This window comes from Balaenoptera acutorostrata, chromosome 4 (assembly GCF_949987535.1).
Source record: "Balaenoptera acutorostrata chromosome 4, mBalAcu1.1, whole genome shotgun sequence".
NCBI classification, from domain to species: Eukaryota; Metazoa; Chordata; class Mammalia; order Artiodactyla; family Balaenopteridae; genus Balaenoptera; species Balaenoptera acutorostrata.
The window spans coordinates 95486434-95512546 of NC_080067.1; the positions used below are offsets into that span (position 1 = coordinate 95486434).

Below are 26113 nucleotides of genomic sequence, written 5' to 3' on the forward strand. Positions count from 1 at the left end.
ATTGATAAAAAAGAGTAAGCTTAGGGTCTATCAGAAGTTGTTTTTGCTAAGTGTTAACCTGATTTGCTTAGTAGACATTTCTTTGAATAGGCAGATATATGTTTGGGCTTCACCAGTGTATAAATGTTACTGAAAGCCATGAGAGAGGATGAAATGACTAATGGAATGAGTGTAGATAGAGAAGAGGTTCACTAGACCGAGCCCTGGGCACTCTGTTGTCGAAGGTTCAGGAACCAGCAAAGGAGAAGAAGCTGCTACTAATTGAGGAGAAAAACCAAAAAGGGGGTGGCCCAGAGTCTGGAGAAGCAAGTGTCTCAAGAAGTAGAGTGTCAATGTGTCAAATGCTACAGATGGACCACGTATAATGAGACTAAGATTTGCCATGTAGATTTCATTGGTGATCTTGACAAAAGCTGAGTCAGTGGATTATTGAGGACAGAAGATCGAATAGAATAGGTTCAAGAAAGAAGAGAAGAGGAAGAGAAGTCAGCAAATATGGACAGAATGTAGATGGCACTTCCAAGTTTTGCTATAAAGGGTGCAGAGCAATGGAGAGGTAACTATAGGCAATCTAATATCAAGGGAACTTTTCTTTTTTTAAAAAAGATGTCAGACAGTACTGTCTGTTTATATACTGATGGGAATGAGACAAAAAGGAAAGAAAAAGCAATAATGAAGGAGGAGAAAAAAGGGAAAGTTGCTGCAACAAGGTGTTCCTGAGTATATGCTCACTAAATTTTTACTTTCTCTGGCAGGGACTGTGCCAAGGGTGTAGGTTTCTTGAATTTGGGGTGAGTGGATATCAAAGATAGACCCTTGGTCCAAGAGAAAAGTGTAAACCCCAGCAATTTTTGTATAACTAGGGTTAGTATGGCTAGGGTTAGCTAAGAACCAGTAGTATTTCCTATGAGGGGGGAAGTTAATGGATTCTCAGGCAATGATATCTAACATTAAATTTTTATTCTCTTGATCAGTGTTCAAATGTCCTTCTAATGATGTCTACTTTTTTGTAAAGTCAGTTAAACACAGGAGCTTATATTGCCAGTGCTTTGGAGCCCTTGAAAAGAAGAGTCTTTTGTCAAAGTTTGGGGGAAAGGAGACTGGAAAGATCTGCCAGCATGAAGAACTCTAAACAAGATGGGGAAAGAAAACTAGAGCAGTGACACAGAGCTAGGGGTACCCAAGAGGCAGCCAAGAATATGGTTTTTGGAACCTATAAGCACATTCTGGGGGATTCCCAAAAATACTTAGGTTAGGGACTGGACTTCTTGCCTTCGCACAGGATTGGAGCTTGGATTATGGTTACTTGTACATTAAAACAAATAAACAGAAGGCTGGAAAACATGGAGGTACTTTGGTTCCAAGTGTGGCAGTGGTCACAGTGAGGGCCTCATCTGCATATCTACCTGGAAGTCTGAGGCACCAGGGAAGGCTACCCAAGAGTTCTATTGTCATCAGGATACTCAACACTGGGAACAGGTGGAGAGGACAGCTGAGACTAAAGGTCTGTTCCAGGGCACCAGGTCAGTATATTTAGCAAAGAGGGGAAGTGAAGGGGGGTGGTTCTCAGCCTGCCAAACTAGAAATCCAAGAAATCATCTTAAGGTAGAAGAATAGCTGCGATGAGATATGTTTTGTGATAAAAGCACCTTTCAGTGCCACCCAGGAGAAGACCATGCAAAAGTCTCTGGGGATTTGTCCTAAGTCCTTGAGAGAGACTCTGAACACCGAAGAGCTATAATAAGCTTAGTGTAAATCTAAACTGCTTTCCTAAATTAAGAGGTAAATATAATTCAAATGGGTGGGAATTTTCTTAGACCTTAATTTTCACCTAATAAAACATTCAGCCTTTTTTTTTTTGTTTTTTTAATCCGTCAGCTACCCTTGTTAAGTACAGTATTATATTATAATCCATACTTTTCAGATGGTAAAATTCCACTTCAGCAATGCTCATTTTCCCAAGATTACAAAGCTGGTGATTGCAAGAGTGATTAACATCCAGAACTGTTTGTATCTCAAACCGATGATATTCTCACTGCATTATCCTCGTAACACAGATCAAAAGACAAGAATTGTGTAGAATTACGTTTAAAGGACAAATAAAGTGGCCCAGGGGTAAATACCAGGAAGTGTATATTTAACTTTCTATTAGATAGAGACGCTTTGCTGTCCTTAAAGTGACCATGTTCCTGACTTACTGATGCAGGAAGGCAGGGATTTGGGGAAGCAGGAAGATAAGACCAGAGAAGCAAATTTCTTTCCCCTCCAGCATAGTTTCCCACCTAAACCAATGCTGAGTAGGAGCAGCGGGACAATGCAGCAGGAAACCCAGTGTGAGGGAAGCTTGCCTCCCTTCTACCCAGCCTCGAACCATCTAAGGACTGAGGAAGCATCCACAATTCTAGCCCTACCTAAGAAAGCTAGCCCTTATTTCCGCTTGCTGTTTTAATGTTTATTTCTTAATAGCTGGAGATAGTTCATTTTTTTTTTCTGAAGCCTCCATGCTCTCCTATAAAGGTGACTTTGGCTCCCAAACTACATAATCAGAGAAATAGCCAAGCTGTGAAGTACATACATAAACTTGTGAATTAATATGCCAGCCTCTTTTGAATAGATACAATCTGCATTGTATATTCAAATTTTGCCTAAATGGAGATTTATTACAATAGATAACAGATTATTAAATCCTCGAGGGAAGGATCGCATCTTTTCATCTTTGTATCTCTATTGTCTAAACAAATGCTTATTTGTTGAATGAATATTTATTGAAGGAACAGATGTTATAAAAGAACAAGCCTCCTTTCTGAATTTTCCCTGCAGCTAAGAGCCTGCTTGCTTTGAGATGGGTGTTTTACCAATTTTTCTTTCTGACGCTTCCCATCCTAACCCAAAAACCACCAACCCAGTCTTTGGTAGAACGATAGTATCACAAGACTTTCTATCACCCTGCATCTTAACTGCCTTTCAAATGACAAGTATCAAATCAATCGTCAGATTAACTTCTACATTGTTATGTAGGATTCTTTTTGTCATATTTTTTGTTGTAACCAAATCAGCAAATCACTCTTGAAATGAACTAATGACTTAAATGATCTCATGTTATAGAATCCAATGTTAAAAACAGTCATAAAATATAGATTGTCTTTTTTGTGTGGGTCTGCCTGTAGCCCAGATCTGAATCTTCCAGAGACATTTCCACACGGAGAAGATTTTTTTTTTTAAAAAGGACATTTTAGAGGCCAATAAAAAGCTTGCAGTCTTACCCTGTACAGTGAAAAAGCTCTGTGTTTTTGAAAGACCTTTTCAGCCTTTCAGTTTACCATTTCGCAAAGGTCTTGAAGAATCCTCTAGGGAATTTTCTATATTTAGATTTTTTTTAATCCTAAAATAGAAATTTGCAATCTAATGACACATTTGGGTCAGAATATATTGTCCAAGAAAATGAAACTTCTTTACTATGCTTTATATTATAAACCTTCGTTAAAAAAAGTTTTATACTACACAAATTTATCTGCAACATGCTTAATAAGTATAAGCAATTAAGTTATGTTATATCTATAACTGCATATTATTTTAGAGTTATTTATTGGCAATACCCTTAAAAATAGCACAGCACAAATCATCCTTGTATATGTATGTGTGCATATATATCTTAAATTGTATTAATATTGCCAGATTTCTTTCTACCTTAAATTCTTAAGGGCCACACAATTCTGTATTTAATTAGACTACATTTTTACAACCTGAACTGAATCCTAATCTAGGATATCTTCTTCCAAAATTAATGAGGATTCTGTAGACACCAGGTTAGAGTTTCATTTTGTCCTTCATCCAGCTCTCTCACTGACTCAGGATGAGTAAGTAACTAGGGCAGATAATAATATTATAACTATTATTCTTTAGGTGGAAGTAAAAGTAATTAAAACTCACTTTTCATTTTATTTTAACCCAAGTGAAACATTCCTGAGCCAAACCTATAAGCAATGTAACATTAGTTACTTCTCCTTATTCCTTGGGAATCATAATCTATGACTCATTTTCTACATACCTGGGAAAGTAGTCATCGGAGTACGTGTATATTTTATCTGAAAGATATTCAAAATAGACAAATTAAAAGAAATTTTGACGTACATGTCTTAAACCTTCTAGAGCATGCTGAGGGGAGCTTAGCCTCAATGTCAGTTAACATCTTTAATCAAGCCACTTGACCACCACTGTTTGAGCTAGGGATAAGGATATTCTCTGATTTGGGCCAATCAGGTTCTCTCTTGGTAATCTGGAATGAAAACACAGTGCCGCTTGGCAGTAATGCAGAGCCCAGCTGTGTGGCCATTTCATGCAGGGAAACACCAAGCGGAGTACATTGGAAACCTGTCCCTGCCTTTTCTGTGGTTCCAGTCTGTTGTGGGGCCTGGCTATACTCTCTGCCTTCAGGTTCCACGAAACACCTCTGCTTCCTTCTGACAGATTTCCCTCTTTGCCCTTGCTGGTTTGGATAGGCTTTTCTTCCTTATCAAGAAAAAAAAAAAGTCCCTAGAAGACACTTCTATTTATTTACTTATTTATCTAATCTTGGAGTGCCCATTATCATTTCTTGGTATGTGACAACAACATCATAAAAATGATGTTCAGGAAGTTCCTCTGGTCATGATTACATTTCACCCACATGGTAAAAATAGAGAGGTAAGGAGAGATAAGGGTTCTAGAGAGAAGAAATCCAGAAAAGGTTGGCAACACAGTCTCTAAAAGTAATCAAAACAGTAGAATGGCTTTTAAGGGAAGCAGTATGCTGGTCTGCAAAAACCAGACTGACCAGAGATTTGATGTAAGATTGTAAAATCATGGAAAAAATATGGGTCAAATCTCCAACTATCCACTGTTGAACCTTGGAGGTGGTGGTTCAAAGGCAAATGAAAGGAATTATTTGTACTTCAAATTAAATATGTGTATTCAAAATTGGAAATAAATAGTTTCAAGAAATTTTTAGAGAGGCAATAGTTAGAGGAAATTAAGAGAAATTCAGAGTTCAGTTTTAATAATTAAGATCAAAATTATGAAGAAGTGTGTATTACTGGTTTATCAATAAATTTTCTTTGAACTGAATAGTTGTATATAATATGATATTTATTATATTTTGATTGCATATTATTAAGCCTGGCATTAAATAAAAACCAAAATCTTGCAAAAGCTATCATATGAAAGTAAAGCCCAGTATTATCTAAGTCTCTGACAGTGACCCAGAGACAATAGCAATCAAATGGTGATCTTTCCGTTTTAACATTTGGAAAACACTGTGTGTTGGTAAGAAACTAACAAAAATGTTTCCCAATAATTGAGCAAGTCACCAAACAACTACAAAGACTATTTTTAGTTAGATTTATGGGCGACAAAGTTGTTATTCTCCAGAGAGGTCATTAACTCTTAGAGAAACATTATTAAATAATGTTTCAAACAAATTATTAAAATCACCACATTGGAGGGCGAAATGGATATGCCATGTGTCAATGTGTTTGGAAGAATTCTGTGAAGGACCAAATGCGGGAAGTTTTTGCAAAGCACAAACATCAAGCAGCTGTGGGACCAAAAGTGATGAATCCCATTTGGGATCTGTCAGAAATATGTTTCTTCTAGCCCACAGTAAATGTCTTACCATGGACTGCATCTAAAAGATGCAGCTGTTTTCAACAACCTTCAAACTAGTTTTGTGAATATGAATGCAACATGGATGTTGGGAGAAGCCTAGAGAACTCTACTGTTGCATGGTAGCCACAAGTTAATGGAAACCCAGCAAAAGCAGAAAGCTTGAGAAATGTAAAAAATATCAATACTCATCGGAATAAAAATTAGTTAATATAGATTAGAAAATTATTAACTGGAAAATATAAAGTATGTATTGATTTCTTTTTATATGAAGTACATGTTTCTACTCAGGTCATTAATTATTATTCAAATTTGTCTGGAATTAAAGTGCATACACAAGAATTTAGTCCACCTGTAGCCTGAGGTATCATGGAACAAATTCAGGGTTGGGAATCAGAAGACACTGGATTTGGGTACCAGCTCTTCAATGCATTTCATTGCAAATGAACATGAAAATCATTGTAAAACTCTGATTCTTAGTTTATCAATAAAGTAGTGTTAATAATGCCTATATTATGGAGTAGATGTGGAAGATAAATGAAATAATTTACGTAAAAACATTTTAGAAAATGACAAAGTTGGGTATTAATATTATATTTTCTAAATCCATATCCTGCAGCAAGCCACGTTTAATTGTGCTGATTTGAATTGCGAAGATTCTTCATTAAATGGATTAGCTGAAAAGTAGTTGATATAATTTAAATGCTATTTGAAAGATAAAAGAATTATAAGTAAAGCTTGATTTGAAATGAAATAATCAAATCTCACCTTTAGCAAGAAGATTTTCACCAATTGAGTAGTAAATTCAAAGAAAAGATAAAAACAAACAAAAAATAGTGACAGTACTTAAATAGAATAAAAAAAACTAGGTATGGAGTAAAAATGTTTCTCCAAACAGACCAATAGTTCTTAAAGATAATGTGGATTTTCCAGTTGGAGGTGCTTAGAGTATGAATGACGGTGCCTGGAAAATACACTGCTGTAATATGTAAAAGGATAGTTCTATAGAAGGAAAAGGAAAATGTAGTTCGATGTATTAGCAGCAGAGAAAAGCAAATAAATAAATAAATACATAAAAGATTTAGACCAAAAAGCTTTGTGTGAAAAAGGAAAGAGAAACAACTATATAAAGGCTACAATATAATAATGCGATGCTTAGGTGGAAGGCAAGGGAACTAAAACAATGTGAAGAAGGAGAAAATAAGTCATGGGTAAAGGATATTGTACATCAAAACCAACTGTATTGAAGAAGCACCCTGAAAGGGAACCTTAAAAGTTCAAAGTCACCACATCACACTACTCTTAAAATTTAAACATATAATCTGGAGTGGGACTTGCGTGGTTTTAGTTTTACAATACTTACCATAAGAAGTGTGATAGAATATGATCTCTTTCAATAGAGGCATACAGTCAAAGGTTTAGAGGTTACGGCAAAGGAGAAAGGTCAGCAAGCTCAGGCTCCCGAAAAGAGCTTGCTCTGTCATCAGGCCTTATAGGTTTATTTAAAAGTAAATGGCATGATTTAAAACCTACTTAAACATTTCAGTTATATTTAATAAAATCAAACACAGTTTTTATTTTATTATAAAGCAGTTATGTTTGCAAGACTCTGTGTGAGAAAAGCTAGGTGAGTTTTCATAATCCTCTCTTGTGATTCAGATAAAAACACTGTGGTCAGGTTCATGGTTGAAAGGGTGTGAGCTAACATTTTCTTTTATGTTTTCCCCTTTATAGTGTTCACCCTTCCATGTGCGATACATAACAACAAGAAACAAGAACACATGGTTTAAACTCCATTATACAAATTTTATGATGCATTTTTAATGTGAAATATGTACCATAATTTTCTAGCAAAGAGGAGATACACTGATAGGACTTTGATGTATGAGCGAACCCTGCAGTTCTTTATCCTTCTCAAAACAGAGAAGAAAGATTAGATAAAGAATATTTTGGGGACTTAAAGGAAGAAAAAGTGAATGCCTTCCTATCAGAAAAAGAAATAACTATAATCCTACTAAAGAACAGATTCGGACAAAGAATCACATAAAAATGAAAGATTTATTTGGGGGAAAGGGAGGACTCCATTTCAAAGCTTCTACCTAGCCCTGCTACAGAAAACATCAAGGAGAGGCTTATCTTGTCTATCTGATTGAATGTGTAGATACTGCATTGCTGCTGGGATAGAGATTTTCTTTTATAAGCTATTTAATACACCTGCAAAACTTACTCACTGACTGTTTGCCAAGGTGGAGTCATATCTTGCAAGTTTCTTAGCCACAAAGAATAGCACAAAGATGTAGAAATAAAAAGTTACATAAGGCCAGATGCAGGGGCATTGTGTACACAGACCAAGGGGCAGAAAAGCTGGCTAATACGATGCAATCTCTTCTAGTCTGTCTGTCCAGGAGAAACAAAGCAGTGAGGAGTCTTCAGGAGGACTGAAAAGGAGTCAAACAGTTTGCAGAGCTAATCCCAAATCCACTTGGAATCTCTGGGTGAGAAAGAAAGACAGTGCTGTTTGCTCATATGAGGTAGAAAGGATGGGTCATTAGTAATACTTGAGTGGTTGGGAATGGGCTGCAGAGAGAAAAAGGGGAGATGGGATAAGAACAAAGGGCCTTATTTGGAAACAACAAACACTGTTCCAAGGCTAATCTTAAATTTGCACATCTATAAAGTGCAAGACTCAGGGTAATGTGCTCCGCCTAAGGAGCAAAGATCGAGTAAAGTCTCAGTCTTTTTTTGTTTTTTTCTGGATCCATGAGCTCGGGGGTGAGCCTACCCATGACCCAACCCAAGTCCCGGTGGTGGAAGTGGGTGGTACCATAATTCCTAGCAGATTGCAGGTCTAGGGGATTGGAGGTGGGGTGGGGTGTGGGGGAAAGAGGGTGCCCTGAAAGGATGGGAAGGTGCACATGAGGGTATGAGATAACACTCCATCCCTATACTTGACCCAGTGCTGAAACTTGTGACTCCCCTGCTGGAGACTTCGTCCTGCCTGGAGTAGTCAGACAGAGTCTGTTGGACCTGGCTCAGACCTGGGTAAGGGCGTAGTGTCTTTGGCTGGTGGGAGTGACGGTGCAGTGCAGCAGTGAGGGGCCTGAGCATCAGGGGGCTGCGGTGGAGACTGGAGCACCCTGGCTTGTCTCCACTCCCCTCTCTCTAGGTGTCCTTTTCTCCCCCTCCCACTGGTGTCTCTGTCTTTTTCACCATCCTTAGAAAGGGAGAGGAGGGCTCTGCAGCAGGGCAATCCACCGGGCTCATATGCATCTGTAGGGCTTAAGATCACCATGAAGGAGTCGGTGAGGGTACAGAAGAGGGATGTGTTGGAGAAGTCTTTAGCTCTTTACTGCTCAGATAAATTAATTTGAGACAGACTAATATTTAGAACCAACTCCATGGAAGCCTACAGAAAACTCTCTAAAATGAACCTGTATGTGACTTGAACACAACCGTTATCACTAAAACTCAGGTTATTGTACAGACATGTTAAATAATAAAGAGACGGGGGCAGGAAATGGGATGAGAGCTGGAGAGGGCTTAGAGAGTTTAGGCACGGTGGGAGGGGTGAAGAAGCCAGAGAAACTAATGTTCACTGAAATAACAGACATTAAAATTAAATGAAGCCACAGTAAACCTCTAACAAACATTTGTGGAAGGAGCGAAAGAAGGAAGCACCAGGACCACCAGGAACGGTGACGTGGGCTGTACCCTGTCCAGGACCCACCTACTAAATCCTCAGCACTGTGCTAAGGTATCTACATACTTCTCACAAGAACTCTATGGTCTAGATAGTATTTTCCACATTTTGTAGATAAGGAATCTGAAAGTCAGAGAAGTTACATTCCTCAGACAAGTTCTCCAAGGTAGATATTGAAAACAGAGTTCTAATACAGGTCAGCTTGACTTCAAAAGCCATGATTTTAAAAACAATTGAGGGAACTGAAATTGATTTTTAAAAGTACATCAATAAATGTAATTCACAATTTCCTGTTTTTTTGAAGCGTTCTTTCCCACTCTGTTGATTTTAGGCAATAGAGTCAGGTATAGCATGCCTGGGTTTGTACAATTAGAAAGAAGAAAAAAAAAATCTGTCTTTGTAAAAAAAAAAAAAAAGGAAAGAAAAGCCTGCTTTTTTTTAGTTAGGCAACTGTCTTTTAACAGTGGTCAACTAATCATCACAAGCAAATATCTCCCCCAAAAGTTTGTATGGTAGCAAAACGGTATGAATATGGGTAAACATATTCCAATACACAAACAACCAAAAATGAGAATTGGAAAACCTATTCACCTTGTATTGTAATAGACTGGACAGCCAAATAGTTCTGGGCAGAAGTAATAGGTCAGTAAAATTAGACCAGCCCTGATCTTGATCACATTGATAAAAAGTGATTCTAAACATACATATTCACCACAATTCAATGCAATCATAGGGCTGAAAAAAAGGACTATTTAGGTTGAAAGTAAATAGGTCAAATTTGCTAAATAAAATTTAAGTTAAACAGTTGGGTTTACATTAAACACATAAAACCACTTGTTCCCTGGCCCCATACAAATCTCCAGAGGATTTCGGCCGGAATCAAGGAAGAGTGAAGTACTCGCTCAGATAATTATTCTTGTCCTGGTTCCCACCTCAAATTATTTCATCTCTTACAGCTCTCAATTCACCTTTTACTAATTCAGGTGACAATATTATCTGCATTCATAAAATATTTTAATAAAAAAATTGAAAGGTAGTCATCTTAAGCTATTATACAAAGAAAAGTGCTACCCTTAGCTCTCTTCTTCCTATAAAGGAAGGAAACTTTTTAGAAGATGTCTGATGGGTCATCTTGCACTGACATATAAAGTTTGTTAGTCTGAAACACATTTGAAAATAAAAAATAACTACTGAAATCATTGCTAATGAAAATGTGTTGCTTACCTGGAATTTCATCTTCGGCATAGAAATGATATAATAGAGAGCCTAAAAGAGTGTTGGGTTTCTGGCTGAGGACATTTGGTCAACAGTATAAAAGTAGCATGTGCTGGTGGAAACGATTTTAAACAGATAATTAGAAAAACTGCGCATTTATCCTTGATTGTGGTATTGAATAGATGTGAGACCTCAGCCGTGTCACTTCATTTGCTAGTGTCTCTCATCTTTTTTTTTTTCAAATCTGTATGACAATAATGCCTTCTTCATACCTTACATTAGCGTTATCAACACTTAAGACACTCTTAAGCGGATCAAGGACTCTCTCTGGAATCTGACCGTTGTTCTAATTTAGCTTCACGTACTTTTTCTTGGACACATGTACCTAACTTAGTTTTGCTAACTTTGCTTTATTTATTTTCATCTGTTTAAAGAAAATGTATTTACCTTTTCTTTTCTATTTGTTTACCACTTAAATGTCCTGCCCCCAAGAGTTTTTTGGTTCTAGAATATTAAGAGCACTCCAAGAAATAGCTGAACTTTCATTCCTCCATTCATCCATCATTGTATTCAGCATGCATACCTATGTTGAGTGCCTACAGTGTGCAAATATTGTGCCACTTGATGGGCACCACGCTAATTCAATCATGGCACGAGAGGGTGAAAGCCACGTGGTTAAAACTTCTGCCCAGCTTAATGGAAAGAAAAGCTGTCGGTGGCAGATCCTAGACCTTGGGAGCGTTTGATAAAAAGCCCGTGGTTCAGTCTATTGCTTTTCCAGTTCCCTTCTGATCCCAACCAAGCCTGCTGCACTCTAGAGGCCCTGACTGATGCTGAGAAGTTTGAATAGACTTGAGTGGAACCTTAAAGACCTAGTCTTCACTCATCTCATCACACACCAGAGAGAACCTTTACAGATGCTCCAGAATAGGCTACAATTTCATGAGTTGTTCAACTGGAGGAGGAAGACGGAAAAATACATTTTCCCAGGATAATCCCTTCCTACTATACCCTCTAGTAGAGATAAAGCTAAAATTGGGAGTCTGTTTACATTTCTAACATGATTACATGTTTAAATTAAGAGAACCCTCAGCGTGAAAAAAATGTACCAAATAGATTTTCTACAGATAAAAATATCTTATTGAATAACATTTCATAAAATCGTCTTATTCTGTAGGTTTTCCAGTGACTCAATCCCCACTCAAGCAGGTTTTATACAGCTATTTCTGAAAATGTCTTACCTTGTCGCTGCTTTTCCACATAGTGGGAAATGTTGAAGATAAGCGATATAGTCAGAGCTAAACCCAAGAAGGCTAGAATTGCCCAGACATAAAACTGGCATTCAGAGTTTTCTGTGAACAGAAGCAAACACACGCTTAATATATTAGCTGCTTACTCATTTGTTTTGAACTAGGTATTCCCACAAATAAAACCACTGTGTTTATTCACAACAAAGGACAAATCTCTGTCAAGAAATTAGTTAGCATTGACAGCCAAAGGCTTTTTACAGATTTCAAAATGGGGTATTCAAATTCCCACCTAGGTAAAAGGAAGCAAGTGTCCCACATTCTTAGTAAAGATGAAATGGAAGACATTTTTAGTCTAGCTACTAAGATTTGACAAATAGTGACAGGTTATAAAAACTTTGGTTCAAAATTAAGAACTTCCAAATTATGCAGAGTCATAATAGGCTATACTTTTCCCCTTTCTTTAATCCTTTGTCTATAGTCATATTGAATACATGCTTTCATTATTATGGAGAATCACTTATCAACTTCTATTAATCCCAGTACTGTAGGACACTGTGTGTTGGGGTAAAACAATAATACTGGAATAATAGTAACCCAGTTTTGTCAAGACTGGCCATAAGGAGTTTTCTCATACTATTTAGAGCTCCATGAGCAGATAATGGAGGGTTGATTCTGCTCTTCCCCTCTGCGAAGGCCTCTTTTTTCATTCCTGAGCTGTAAAGGGGGTTTTGTGGGATATTGCCTTCCAGTTGCCCTTGATTATCTATGGCAATCTTTACACATATATGAGTGACTACTAAGATAATTAGCCTAATTACAAATATATTTGTAAATATATTATAAAATATGAGATATAGTTACATACATATATAAAATTCGGCTAATTATCTTAGTAGTCATGTACCCATGTGAATACCGACCACAGAAAAATAACTTGTGATTGTATAATAATACTATATATTATGTATTCAGTCAGTATGTCTTCTGTGCCAGGAACTATGCCCTGTATTAGGGAATCAAAGGTAAAGAAAACAGAATCTTTGCCTTCAAGGAACACTGTTTAGTTGGGGTAGTGAATGTGTGAGAACATAATTAGAAATGCAATGTGAAAATAGCTACAATAGAGATTATGTTCCTTCATAGTCCCAACTCTCTCTCTGTGACTGCCTAGAACATTTTAAGCCCTTTCAAAGAAATCCAAATACGTTAAACACAATAAGCAGAAGAGGCAAAATCTTAATAGGAAGGAAATTAGTTTTAGTTCCCTAGCCTGTCTTTAAACCATCAAATAAAGACTCCCTAAATCCAGATCTTCTTTGTGTTGCTCTATTTTACTTATTTTCTGAATCTCAGATTTGACATTTGAGTTGTTAATTTTCTTTGAATTATTGACATTGCAGTGGTTGTTGAACAGCCCTCTATGTATTTGAGTTGCTTTATTTATTTGTTGGCATCATTTATTTTTAAATGAGCATAGTTAGGCATAGTGGTGATTAAATATATAAAATATATATTTATTTATGATATAGATGTACATATACATATATGCATATAATTTGCATATCACTTATTCATCTATACATTGCTTTTGTTTGAACTAGTTTGTGTCTCTTTTAACACCAGAAGCTCTGTCTACTAATGTCTGCTACCTCCTTGATTTTGTACCACATAGTTAGATGTTCAAAATACTATATGCTCCACAGAGAATAGGACCATTTCTGCCTTCTACTCTGCTGTGCCAGACATATACTACAGGATTTATAAAAATGTTTCAAGAATTAATAAATGGGAAAAGTTAACTGATAATGGCAGTGAAATGAGTGGTTTTATTTTCTTTAAGGGAATTTTTATATTCCATGAAGTATAAGAAAACTGAGAAGACTTGAGCAGTCTTTTATCTTCTGCAATAGAGCTACCAATTAATTTGGTTAAAGACACTAACATTTGGAGGCGCCTAATTTATTCATCATGAACATAATCCCATAAATACTTATAGAATTCTATAATATAATAAACTATTTTAAATATATTAAACATTCTAGTTATATGATACTGCATATATTTTTAGATTTGATTTTTATGTCTAATTGTTTATTTAAAAAACAAGTGCCTGCTGAGTATAAATTTTAAAAATTCCAACCACCAAATATAGAATAACATTTAAGGTCCTCTATTAAAACATAAATGGTACACTAATATTACACTTATTAGCCTTTTAAAAAAAACTTACCACTGTGTTTGGGGAATTTTTACCATGTTAGTATGTTATTTTTAGTGGTTGCATAGAATTTCATAGTGTTACTGTAATATAATTTATATACCCAATTCTCTAAGACGGACATTCTGATTTTTAAAACATTTTTCTTACAAACAATAACGCAAGAAACTCCATTGGATAGACATTTTCCATGTATGTGGACTTATCTGGAGAAAGGTTCCTGAGAGTAAAATTGCTGGGTTAAAGCAAATTTTTAAGGCAAACTTTCAGAGCTCGATTGTTCCCCACCTCCTGTTGATAATAACCCCTTTCAGGTGGTTGATTTAACTATCATGGTGAACAATCAGGCCAGCAAGCTGTCTCACTTGCCAGATGGGTCTCAGTTTCCCTCTTTGCTGTCACAATATAGGGTTATTAATTTCAGATTTCTGTTATTAAAGTAATGATTAAATAAATGATTCTATTATGAAAGAGTTTTCTTCTTTTCTTTTCCTTGTGTATGTCCCTTAAGGACCCACAGTCTAGATACAGTTCTAAGTCCATTCACATTTTAAAGCAATTTGAGTGCAGACACTATATTTTCTATTGTGGTATGTTACAACTATCATTTTAGGTTATTCACTCAGCCAAATGTAGACTCTCATCACTCACCCTCTACAGTCAGTGTTTGGTGACACTGAAATAAATGAACTTTAATTGCTACAAAGAGGCCAGACTTATTATACACATCATGCATGTTCAAAGTGAAAAACAATTAGTAAACTCAGATAAGCAAAACAAAAAGAATCAACTCTAATCCTACTATCAAGAGACAATCACCATGAACACCTTGGTTAATACACTTCCAAACTTATTATTATTTTCTGTGTAGAAGTTGTTATGGTCAGAGGCATAGGATTTAGTTATACTGACTATACTGTTATTTACATTTCCCCTGATAATTTTATAGCATGCGTCTTTTCCTATAAGCAAAATATTCTTCCATTTCTTTTAGCTGCCGTCTATTCCACTGTATGGATTTTCCATAATTTATTTAATCAATCCCTTATTGTCAGACATTTAAGTTGCTTCTAATTTTTAGTTATATAAGACATCTTGTGATGACTAGCTTTAGCTAAAACTATACACCCAACCTTAATTTTTTTTAAGGTAAAAATTCCTGAAGGTGAATTGCTGGATCAAAGGACATGCACATCTCAAAGAATTTTGGTGTCTTGAAGGCCAATATTTTTTTTTTTTTTAAGGCCAATATTTTAAAACACAATACTAAGCAGACCCTGCTCAGGTCAATTTGGCCTCTGTTCCTATTAGTTCAATTGGCCCTGACTTTATGTTTATGGCTCTTTCCATCAATCCTTGCTCCATCAAACACCACTCTTAACCCAGCTACTGTCTTTACACACACGATCCCCATACACTCTTCTCTTCCATGGTTTCTGGAGAAAGTTGTCCCTTTGTTTTTTCTTTGGAGCCTGTGACATAGGTCCTTCAGGAGAAGGTACCTACTCCTATCTCTGCCCTAAACATAGAGGATGTAACACTTTTCTTTCCTTACCATGAGTAATTTCCACAAAATGTTACTTTAAGTTTCCTGCCTGTCTTTTAGGGCTTACCTACTATATCCACCCAATAATATATCATGCTCCAATCATTCTGAAGCACTTGCAATTTTCAGTAGATACCATACTTACCATTTCATGCCTTTATGTCTGTATATTTGCCCCTTTTCCTGAAATACTTTCCCCCTTGGCCATCTGACAAACTTCTAGTCGTCCTTCAAAAGTACCTTCTTTCTGAAGCACTCACTCAGTAGACTGCGAGCTACCCAAAGGGCAGAAAGAATGATTTATTGATCTTTATCTTCATTCTTTAATTTCCTCATTGTACCTATTGTTATGGGTATTCATTAAGACATATAATGAAATTTGTAGAATAGCATTTCTCACTAATAGATGCTCAATAAATGGTAGCTATTGTTATTATTATTATCTTACTACTAGTAAGACTCCCACTATTATTTCTGCAACCTATTCAGCAGAAAGTAGGTGCTCACTAAACATGTGCCAACTAAGTAAATGAAGAGTGGATGAAGAAGGATAAATGTAATAACCAGGGCCAACAGAAAGGTTCTGATCAAGTATGACATCTAGACACATCCACAACCCAGGAAAAGACCAAGTGAAGATTCTGCTACATTTGTCTCTAGTACTATTGAGAAAGGACCTATCTATCTCCCAGCGGCTGGAAAACAGACCCCTGTGAGAAGAGTACTCGCTGTAGCTTTGGTGAAACTACTCATCAACCACAGCCTAATTCTCTCTGCCCAGAATCTATATTGCCAAAAAAAATCTAATGATTATTATTTGTTTCCTAGGAAATGATACAAAGAAGTTGGAGCTAACAGCTAGCTATCTGATTAGATTTATAGGGGTGGTAACAACTATAAAGGTAAAATTTTATTTTCTTGTTTAGAAAAACCAGTCTTTGAGAAGTTTGATTAGTGTCATTAAAATCTCCAGAGAAAGAAATTTAGAAAATACCACTAGCTGAGCTAAGCTGTGAACTCTATTGCAACTCTAGGACATATATGCTTGCATAAAACTGAGATGCTTGCATAAAACGTAAGAGTCAGGGTGAGTAGAAACAATCTCTTCACAGACCACATTATAACTTTGAGAAGCATGAAATGGGGATGTGCTTCCATTCTCTTTTCTTCAAAATTTACCTTAAAGACCTAATATGTTTGTTTTTACGTATTAAATGCACACTCTCCTACGATGAGAACAGAAAAATGGATGTTTTCCTATATGCTGACAACATGGTTCTACCTGCAAAAACCAAGAGTAACCTCATGAAATTGTTGTTTTGTCTAGCCATTGTCAGAGAGAGAATGACTGAAGATTAACTACTGCACTTAAAACTCAAATTATTGTTTCTGGCAGGTGTTCTTTATTATTTCTTTTCATTTTCAGCCTAGAAATTATATACCATAATATAAAGTAGTATAGTATAACTTATCTAAGAACACAACACATTAACCAAAAAGCTGCACTGCTTAAAATTAAGAATTTGATGGATATTTCGATAATTTCCCTTTAGCCAAATTGGGTGACTTGTAACCTTGCTTTAGAAATAGTCCAGTCTAGAATTATTGTATCAAATCCCCATGACATATTTTAGGAATTTGTTCATTCATTTATACACATGCTTAAAGGGTGCAAAACTGATTTTGGAAGGAGATTTTTGACCCTCCCTGTAGGTTTTCCCTGGATCAACCTCTGAATGGTGGCTTCGATGATTTCTATACTGGGACATGTGCCAGCTATGTTCCCAAGATTTCTTAGGAGAATATCAAACTTGCTTCCATCTCAGCTGATGACCTGCCTAAAATAGCAACAGAGAACTAAACTTCAGGTTGTAGTCAGAAAATAAAAATTAACTCTCTGTTGCTCTTTTTGTTCTCTTCCATTTCTATGTTTTCTGTCTTTGTTATCACAGCAAAATAAAACTCCTTTCAAGAAAAAGAACCAACTGTACAAAACTTGCTGTTGAATTTATTAATTATAGAGATGTTATGGACTAGAAGATATTGTTTAATACATCACTTGGTATCAGGTATAAGAAGCTGAGGATCTCCTCAAGAACAGGTACATTTTTACTCTTATAATCCATGTGAATATTGTCACTGGTCATCTGTCTGGCCTTGTGTATCATCTGACACACACTCTATCTTAACTAAATCTCTAGGAATTATATGCTACTCATATTTGTGAACTAATCGTACACCTTGCTCCTTATTTTCTCTTTGTGTTGATTTATTTGGTTGTCCTTTATACTGTTCTGTGTACTTCTAATACCACTCTTTCTGGGGGAAGGGTAAGAGAGCAAATAAATACATAGAAAATTATAACAAATCTCTAGAATTTATTACCCTTGGGAGAACTAATAAAATCAATCTCCTTCGTACTTAGTTTTTTTCCATTTCTCACAGCATCTGGTATTTAGTATATACTATGGTTTGGGTAAATAAAATATAGCACAGTATAAAAAGGTGTACTTCAGGGCTTCCCTGGTGGTCCAGTGGTTAAGAATCCACCTTCCAATGCAGGGGATGCCAGTTCAATCCCTGGTCAAGGAACTAAGATCCCACATGCTGTGGGACAACTAAGCCTGTGCGCCACAACTACTGAGCCTGCGCACTCTAGAGCCCTCGCACCACAACTAGAGAGAAGCCCACGTGCTACAATGAAAGATCTCTCGTGCCACAGTGAAGATCCCGCATGCCACAACTAAGACCTGACACAGCCAAATAAATATTAAAAAATAAAAAGTTGTACTTCAAGGCAGTAAGCAGAAAGCCCTAATTTCATTTTAAAAATTACACTAATTCTAGGGCTTCCCTGGTGGCGCAGTGGTTGAGAATCTGCCTGCTAATGCAGGGGACACGGGTTCGAGCCCTGGTCTGGGAAGATCCCACATGCCACGGAGCAGCTGGGCCCGTGAGCCACAACTACTGAGCCTGCGCGTCTGGAGCCTGTGCCCCGCAATGGGAGGGGCCGCGATAGTGAAAGGCCCGCGCACCGCGATGAAGAGCGGTCCCCGCACCGCGATGAAGAGTGGCCCCCACTTGCCGCAACTAGAGAAAGCCCTCGCACGAACCGAAGACCCAGCACAGCCAAAAATAAATAAATAAATAAATAAATAAAATAAAAGTAGCTATAAAAATTACACTAATTCTAGCTAGAAATTATCCTATCATTTGCAAAAATTATATTTAAATTAGAAATTTTCCTTTCTCCTTTTTAATTAAAGGGTGCACTGAAAAGTTGTATTAATCCATTAATTGCTACAAGAAGATAATTTTTCTCTCAGCTACAAAGAAATAACCAAACCAATATCACAAGACTACGCTTACACTAAAGGCTTTAGGAAAGTCCTAATAATTTTCATGAAATATGACAGCAACTCCAAGGTAAGAACATGGACCACACTGCACATTCCTTTAGGGCTGGGTTTTGTCTTTGCTGTAACAGTAAATTTGTTTTACATAATCAATTGGAGGCCTTTTAAAACACAGGCTAAATTCTAACGTGGGGGGTTGGTTTAGCATGATCTCCAGTTTTCCTCTCTTTTTAGGAGTCTCTGAGTCCTTTCTAACCCTTCTGCTTTCCAAGATATTTTTCTTTTGTAATGTGATCTGAGTTACAAATAGGAAGATTTTCATTTAGAAGCTTTGTATTTCATCACATTCTTGGTATCTTTCATAATTTGTTGATTGACAACAAGAAATGACCCCATTTTGATAAACGAAACAAAACACACATAGATAAGACGATATTGAATAGCTAAATGAAGGAGACTTTCAACTTGAATGGTAGATTTGTGTAAATGTTCACATACACACACTCACACACATACTTTGTACCTCCCCTTACCCAGTTACTTTCCATATGTAGTATGGAAAGTACTCTAGCCCCATGTGGGTATCCATTCAATACAGACAGTCCCTCTTATAATGCTGCGTGTGCAAAGTACCTAAAACTTCTTGCCCGACAAATGCAATCTTTAGTATCATTATTCATTAATTGCAATTACTTTCATTTACACAGCTTTTATCAATTTAAAAAGAACTCCTACACAATTTTAATTTAACTATTTATACTGTTAAAAAGCCAAAAGCATCGGGGAGTTGTTAGTGAGGCAATGACAGCTAGGAAAACCACGATTTAAGTTTCTAAACAGCTTTCAACTACCAGGGGCTAATAGTAGTAGATTTAATTATAAGACCTCTGACTCATTTAAAGCCAAAAGTTCTTGGCAGGCGCTGTCTTTGGAATTCACAATTACATATACTCTGGAAGGAAACCCAGCTAAGCAAATGTAATGTCTTTCTGCTGGCAGGTTTGATTCATACAGGAGCCTTTACTTAAACAATTAACAATAGAAAAGCAATACATATAATGCCTTAATTGTTTCTCCTTCAGAGGATCTGTAACTGAGACAAGTGTGTGAGTTTATAGTATATAGGATATGGCTTCCCTTGATGGTTTCTCTTTCTTGGCTTGTGAACTCTCTCAGAGCAGTGACCATCTCTTCTTTGCAGTCCATGAAGGTGTATATGTATTTTAGGCACCCTAGAAAGTTCAACATGAAAGTTCTGGTATTACAATCCCCATGGATCCTACTCATAAAATGAATGTTTCCTACTGTGGTGATCGTTTGGTGTCAAACTAGGCACATTCTTCATGACTCTTTGATGTGGCATGTTGTCACTGTCTACACAGCCTCTGCCACCACTATCCATCCCCATCATCCCATCAGTAAAAGGCATTAGAGTCGTGGACTAATCACTGAAGAGATTCTCAAATCTAGTCCCAGGCTTTCAAGTAAATAAGATACTGTTTTTAATGCAAAATTTGAAAACTGCCAAATTTAAATGAGTGTCTATTATGAATAGAAGGTTATTTGAGAAGTGAATGATATATGTCAGGGAGGGGCCATGATGGGGAGAGGGACAATGGCAATATGAAGCTTGGAACGTCTGTTTTCAAACAACAGACGTTTGGGAAACGTTAGGGAAAGAGGAGCGTAGTCACTTACTAGCTGTGTGACTTTCTGCAAAACACTGACCCTCACACTAAGCCAGCTCTAAAACTGGAGTTCAGATCCCCATCTGTGTGACATTAAGGTCCCCTCTTTCTAGTACATCACGATTCCTCTTAACCAATATTTGCTGAATTTAATGGAGGAAAGTGGACATACAGGAGTGAGATGGAGGGTAGATTTTAAGACAGTATGTTATGATTCCTCCAGTACTAGACTCTGTCTCTTTCATAATTAAACTTGGAATTGTTAAACTTGGGAAATGCTATTGGGATTGAAGTGCTGCCAAAATCCCTGCTGTAGACAAACCTCTCTTTATCTGTATGTAGCTGCTCCATTTTGTGTATGTACTTATTGTTTCCTATTGGAGAAGCACCTTGGTAAGAGCCTCTGAAGATGGCATGGGTGTGTGCCAACTTTCATCCAACAAAATACTATAACTACTACGTTTCTTTAATGTTTTAAGAAGGCCTGTTAATTTTTTCTCTCTTCTTTTTAATTCAGGAATGCTGAATAAATTAAATGAAAAAAAAAACAATGCCTGGAAAAGAGTTCAGTATTTATTTACGTATTATTAACTAGCAGTTTGTGGATATTTATTTCGTACAGCTGTGACCTTTAAGTGGCAATCATTCCTGGGTCAAGTTTTCTTGAAATCGCCTGTCAAATGTTACCTAAATTAAATGATGAAACACTCTCTTTGACCTATTTTTCACTTAAAGAACATCTGAGTTTAAAAGATGATTCATAAATCAGTCCTATCTAGTCTCTAAAAGACAGGCTTTCATTGTTCTCAAAAGGTGATTGAGGCTCACGGGAAGAGAAAAGTGAGAAAAGACAATGAAAATCCTTTTTTTTGAAAAACAGCAATGTGTAACTAAATTGTGAATCATTGTTTAAACTAAATTAATGGTAGCCCAAAGGAGTTGTTTTTGCCTTTGATTTAGCTAATATTGATTTTATGTGAATGCAGAAACACAGTAGAAAGTATGACGCTGGCAAATTTATTGATGCAGTGACTACAAGGCATATAGGTAGGAGAAAAGGAAAGACTTGGGTTTTTCTTTTCATACATTGTTTTACTCAACTAGGAATAATCTCACTTTTCCATTGTGTTCACACTTATTTTCTTTTTTACTTCACCTATCTAACGTAAAAAATACTATAATCTGAGTCTCTCCTTTCACATTAAGGATTTTTAGTTTTTGGTTTTGTTTCTTGGCTTTTAAGATCTATGAGGCTTTAATGGCAAATACTGTGTACATTTTCTCTCTTCTGTGGAACCGTAGGTCTTAACTGACAATGGAGGAGCTCCTGTATAACACCTGGAGGGATCTAAACATAAGCTATGAAATACTGTGAAGGAAATCTTATCATCCCTTCCAAATTTAAAATTAATTAATGAGAAATAGTTGAACATCATATTCACTGCCTTTGGCCTTCCCACCCTTGCCAAGTTCCCCATGACTGTCAGCTCATAAAGCAATTGTTCATAGTATTGCTAAGTCCATTTCTTGCAGGGCACTAGCTAAACTGGAACAATTGTTTTTGTTCTTTGCTAATATATGTACCTGGAAAAGATAAATAGAATGGTGAAAACCATACATCAGTTTATGTTCCCTGTGTGATTAATCCAATCAATCAGTTATAAAATCCATCGAACAAAACACTGGGAAACAAATTCACAGAAATTAAAATATCTATTATCTTTATAAATGGCTTATACATATTGATATTAAAAATACTATTAGCACAATTATAAGCAAAAATGTAATTAGACAATTCACAAATGACAGAATTATAAACATTTTAAAAACCCATGCAAAAATTTTCATCCTCATTATAATCAAAGTAAAACATATTAAACAATTGGTTAGCATGTTGTGCTTATCAAATTAGTATAGATTTTTAAAAATGAGACCAGCTTGTTAAGGAGAAACACTCTAGGATGAGAGTGAATTGGCACCAGCCTTGGAAAAGCAATTTGGCAATAATGAGACTTAAAATGTTCCTAACTTCTTATTCATTAATTCCATGTCTAGAAATCTTTCCTAAGAAAATAACCCTTAATATAGAAAAAGCTATAGAGTTGTTCATCTTTCTGTCATTTAAAATATAAAAAGACTGTATACAACATTAATGTCTACCAATAAACAACTAAGTAAACTAAAACACAAAAGATGTCACTTTGTGCATTCATGTAAAACAACTAAGCAGAAGTTATCAAAAAGATGGAGATGGTTATAATGTTAGTGAAAAAAGCTGAACATATGATTTTATTTACATTATTATTTCAGTTATGAAAAGCAAACCATGAAGATATATAGAAGCAAAAGTTGGAAGGAAATACAACATAATATCTTATTTTCCTAAGGTGATGAAAACTATGTAAATTTTTTTTCATATATATTTCACAGTTCTCCCACTTTATATAATAAGCATGTCTTCTCTTATTACAAAAAGTTGCTTATTAAGGAAGTTAAAAGTACATAAAAGAATAAAGGAGGAATGATAGATGATAGTCAATGTGGAGCAGACATTTGGCTAATCAATGTGGATTCAACTCTGATAGTCCATTCCACAGGTGATGGGATTTTCACTGGTCTTTGCAAATTGTCATCTCTCTGAAAGTTGATGATTGACTTGATTTCTGGGAAGATAATATAGCGTCTAAAATCCAAGGAATTAGAATGTTGTTACTCTTAACCAGCTTTATTTTTTTTAACTTTATATTTTATATTGGAGTATAGTTGATTAACAATGTTGTGTTAGTTTCAGGTGTACAACAAGGTGATTCAGGTATATATGTCTCTATTCTTTTTCAAAATCTTTTCCTGATTAGATTGTTACATAATATTGAGCAGAGTTCCCTGTGCTATACAGTAGGTCCTTGTTGGTTATCCATTTAAAATATAGCAGTGTGTACATGTCAATCCCAGAATGTTGTTACTCCTAACCTGCTTTAGAACTAAACTAAACTAAAGAGGAATATGCATGGTCAACGAAAGTTCCTTTAAAAATAACAAGTACTTTAAATGGCGTGATTATCAAGGAACCCTTACTGAATAGCTACAACTAGCTTTATATTATAAAACACTGTCCAACTTTTTAAGAGAAAGTAGTCAATTTATGCTCATTAATATATTTCAAAATAGTTCTAATTGTGGTAAAAGTTATCTCACACTTTAAAGATAATTCTGTAAACTAATGTACTTTCCAAACCTGAAGTGTCTTTTTGCTAGAGGCTTGGAAATTTTATGTAAATTCTTAGGCATAGGAATTGAACAAAAGAATTTAAAATGCCACTTACCTGGCATGCTTCTTTTCTCAGAAAAATCCTTATGTAGCCATAGGCAAATGTATGGATTAAAAATGCTCCCACAAACTTTTTTTTCTAAGTAATGTTGCTCTGTTATGTTAGAAGCAGTGTGGCACTAAACCTTGTCTTATCTGTTCCTCAGTTTTTTCTCTCTTCTGTTTCTTAAAATCTTTTGTGTGTACTTTGTTCAGTTACAAACAGGAAACGTGGTGATGGAGGCTTCTAGAGTTTTGATCTGAAACCAGTAAGCTGTTAAATTTTTTGTGAAACGTGAGAAGAAAAACCCCACAAGCCTCTGTACTCTATTTGAATTTTTATCAGTACCTAAATCTAATTTTAAAAAATATAATAAAGTCAAGGTATAAATTAGACTAGGAGGGATTTCCCATGTCTCTGGAGAGAATCTGGGGATCTCCTCCCAAGTGAGGTCACATGAAAACAAAATAAAATATACTTAACTGAGGAGGAAACAGTAAGAAGCCCCCAGGCATGCTCAGCTGTTGATTGTGTTTTCTTTGAGGCATGTCAGAGGAAAGAGAATTAACATTTTTTGAACACTTACTGTCTATCAGGTACCTTCTGTACATTATTCCACGAGCAGATTGGGTGCCTGCCTTTTTCCCCACCAATCCTTGCCCCAGCCAATTTGAGTCCCTCTGTCTAATCTAGGGTCACACGGTGACAAGCTCCAGCTCTCTCCCACCCCCGAGTCTCAATATCAGAAGTTCTTAAATGTTAGTGTGCATAAGTATGTTATTTGGCATTAGTTTAACATGCATATTCCTGAGCCCTACTGAATTAGAATATCTGGAGTGGAAATCTGCATTTTCACAATTACTCTTGCTTATTTTAATATAGGTGTTCTGGACAATTCTCTGAGAAACTCACATATATATATATATATATATATATATATATATATATATATGTCAATAGTAGCATTTTATTTCTAGCCTCAGTCAGATAAAAAATTGTCTTGGTCATATCTATGTATACAGTTTGTATGTATTTCTGTGTATGTATATCTGTTACATACTATGTGCTTATGAATATTTGCTTATGTAACTTCACCAATTTTCTTTAATTATAGAAGAATGACAAGTCTGAATCCAGTTTATTACAAAAAGAGATGTACTCAAAACTTTAAGAACTCAAACTCTAAAGGAAACTTAAAAATGAGACTTTTGATGCACAGACTCAGAGCAAAGATACTAGGTGGCTTGCTCTAGCTGATTTCTCTAAGAGTCCTGAGGGCAGGGAGAGCACTGATCTTGTCCATCATTAACACTCCAGTGTCTAGAATAATGCCTGGCACATTGTGAGTCTCAGTAAATATTCTCACAATGATTGAATAAATAAAAGAATGTTAGTTTTCTGCTTTCTCCCTGCTCCATCATAGAAAGCAACTCCCTAGTAAATAAAATACAGTGCTTCTCTATTCCTTGGACAGAGTTAACTAAACACTAACAGATTTTTCCACTTTGATCACTTTCCCCCAAAATAGTTCTTGTGAATCATTGAATCAGAATCTATAAAACTGAAAGAGACCATGGGATTCCCTAGTCTAATCTTTTACAAAAGCAATTTCAAAATATGTTTCCTAGAACACGTTTTGTTCTAGGTCTTTAAGAAACTCTTGGGAAAAAATACTCCTTCAGCAAATATATTTGGAGAAGTTGTATATTATTTTCACCTCTATGGATGCATATTAGTATACTAAAGGCTTAGATAAGTCCTACAAAAAAGGAAACCTGAAAAACTTTCTTACCAGAGCTTTTTCTAAACCTGTTTGTTCAGAGAACTTTCTGTTCAGCTTCCATCCATTAGCAGTGTGGCAGGTTGTATGAAGCAGGCCTGGATAGCCACAGACCAACAGCTCAAGGGAACAGAAATCTCAGGTTCATTTAGAGACCAGAACACAACAGAGGATCAAAAGGATCCGTCCAAGAGTTAGACAGAACTCAAGAATGGAGACTGTCGAAGAGCTGACTCCCAGGCTTCCAGGGAGGTTTGGATACTTTACACATCAGTTCAAGAGGAGAGGGACCAGCTGTGTGGTAGCCATGAGGGGTTACCCTTTGGCCCTAAAACAGGATGACTGGCAAGAAGGGTAGAAGCCCCAGGCTCAAAAGGGAACTGCATAGATTACCCAAGCAGGACCTTAGCAC

The 26113-nt window shown here is 36.2% G+C and overlaps 1 protein-coding gene across 1 annotated transcript in view; it reads right to left on the reverse strand.

The window, feature by feature from the left end:
• LOC103020725 (T-cell receptor-associated transmembrane adapter 1) overlaps positions 1–24023 on the reverse strand; it is a 34910-nt gene extending 10887 nt beyond the window's left edge. Inside the window, exons 1-3 of the mRNA XM_007187130.1 lie at positions 23937–24023; positions 11797–11907; positions 4049–4085 (exon numbers count right to left, since the gene is read on the reverse strand). Of these exons, the coding sequence (XP_007187192.1) occupies positions 4049–4085; positions 11797–11907; positions 23937–23943 (155 nt within the window). The 5' untranslated portion in view covers positions 23944–24023. The remainder of the gene's footprint in view (positions 1–4048; positions 4086–11796; positions 11908–23936) is intronic.
• Between the last annotated feature and the right edge of the window lie 2090 nt (positions 24024–26113).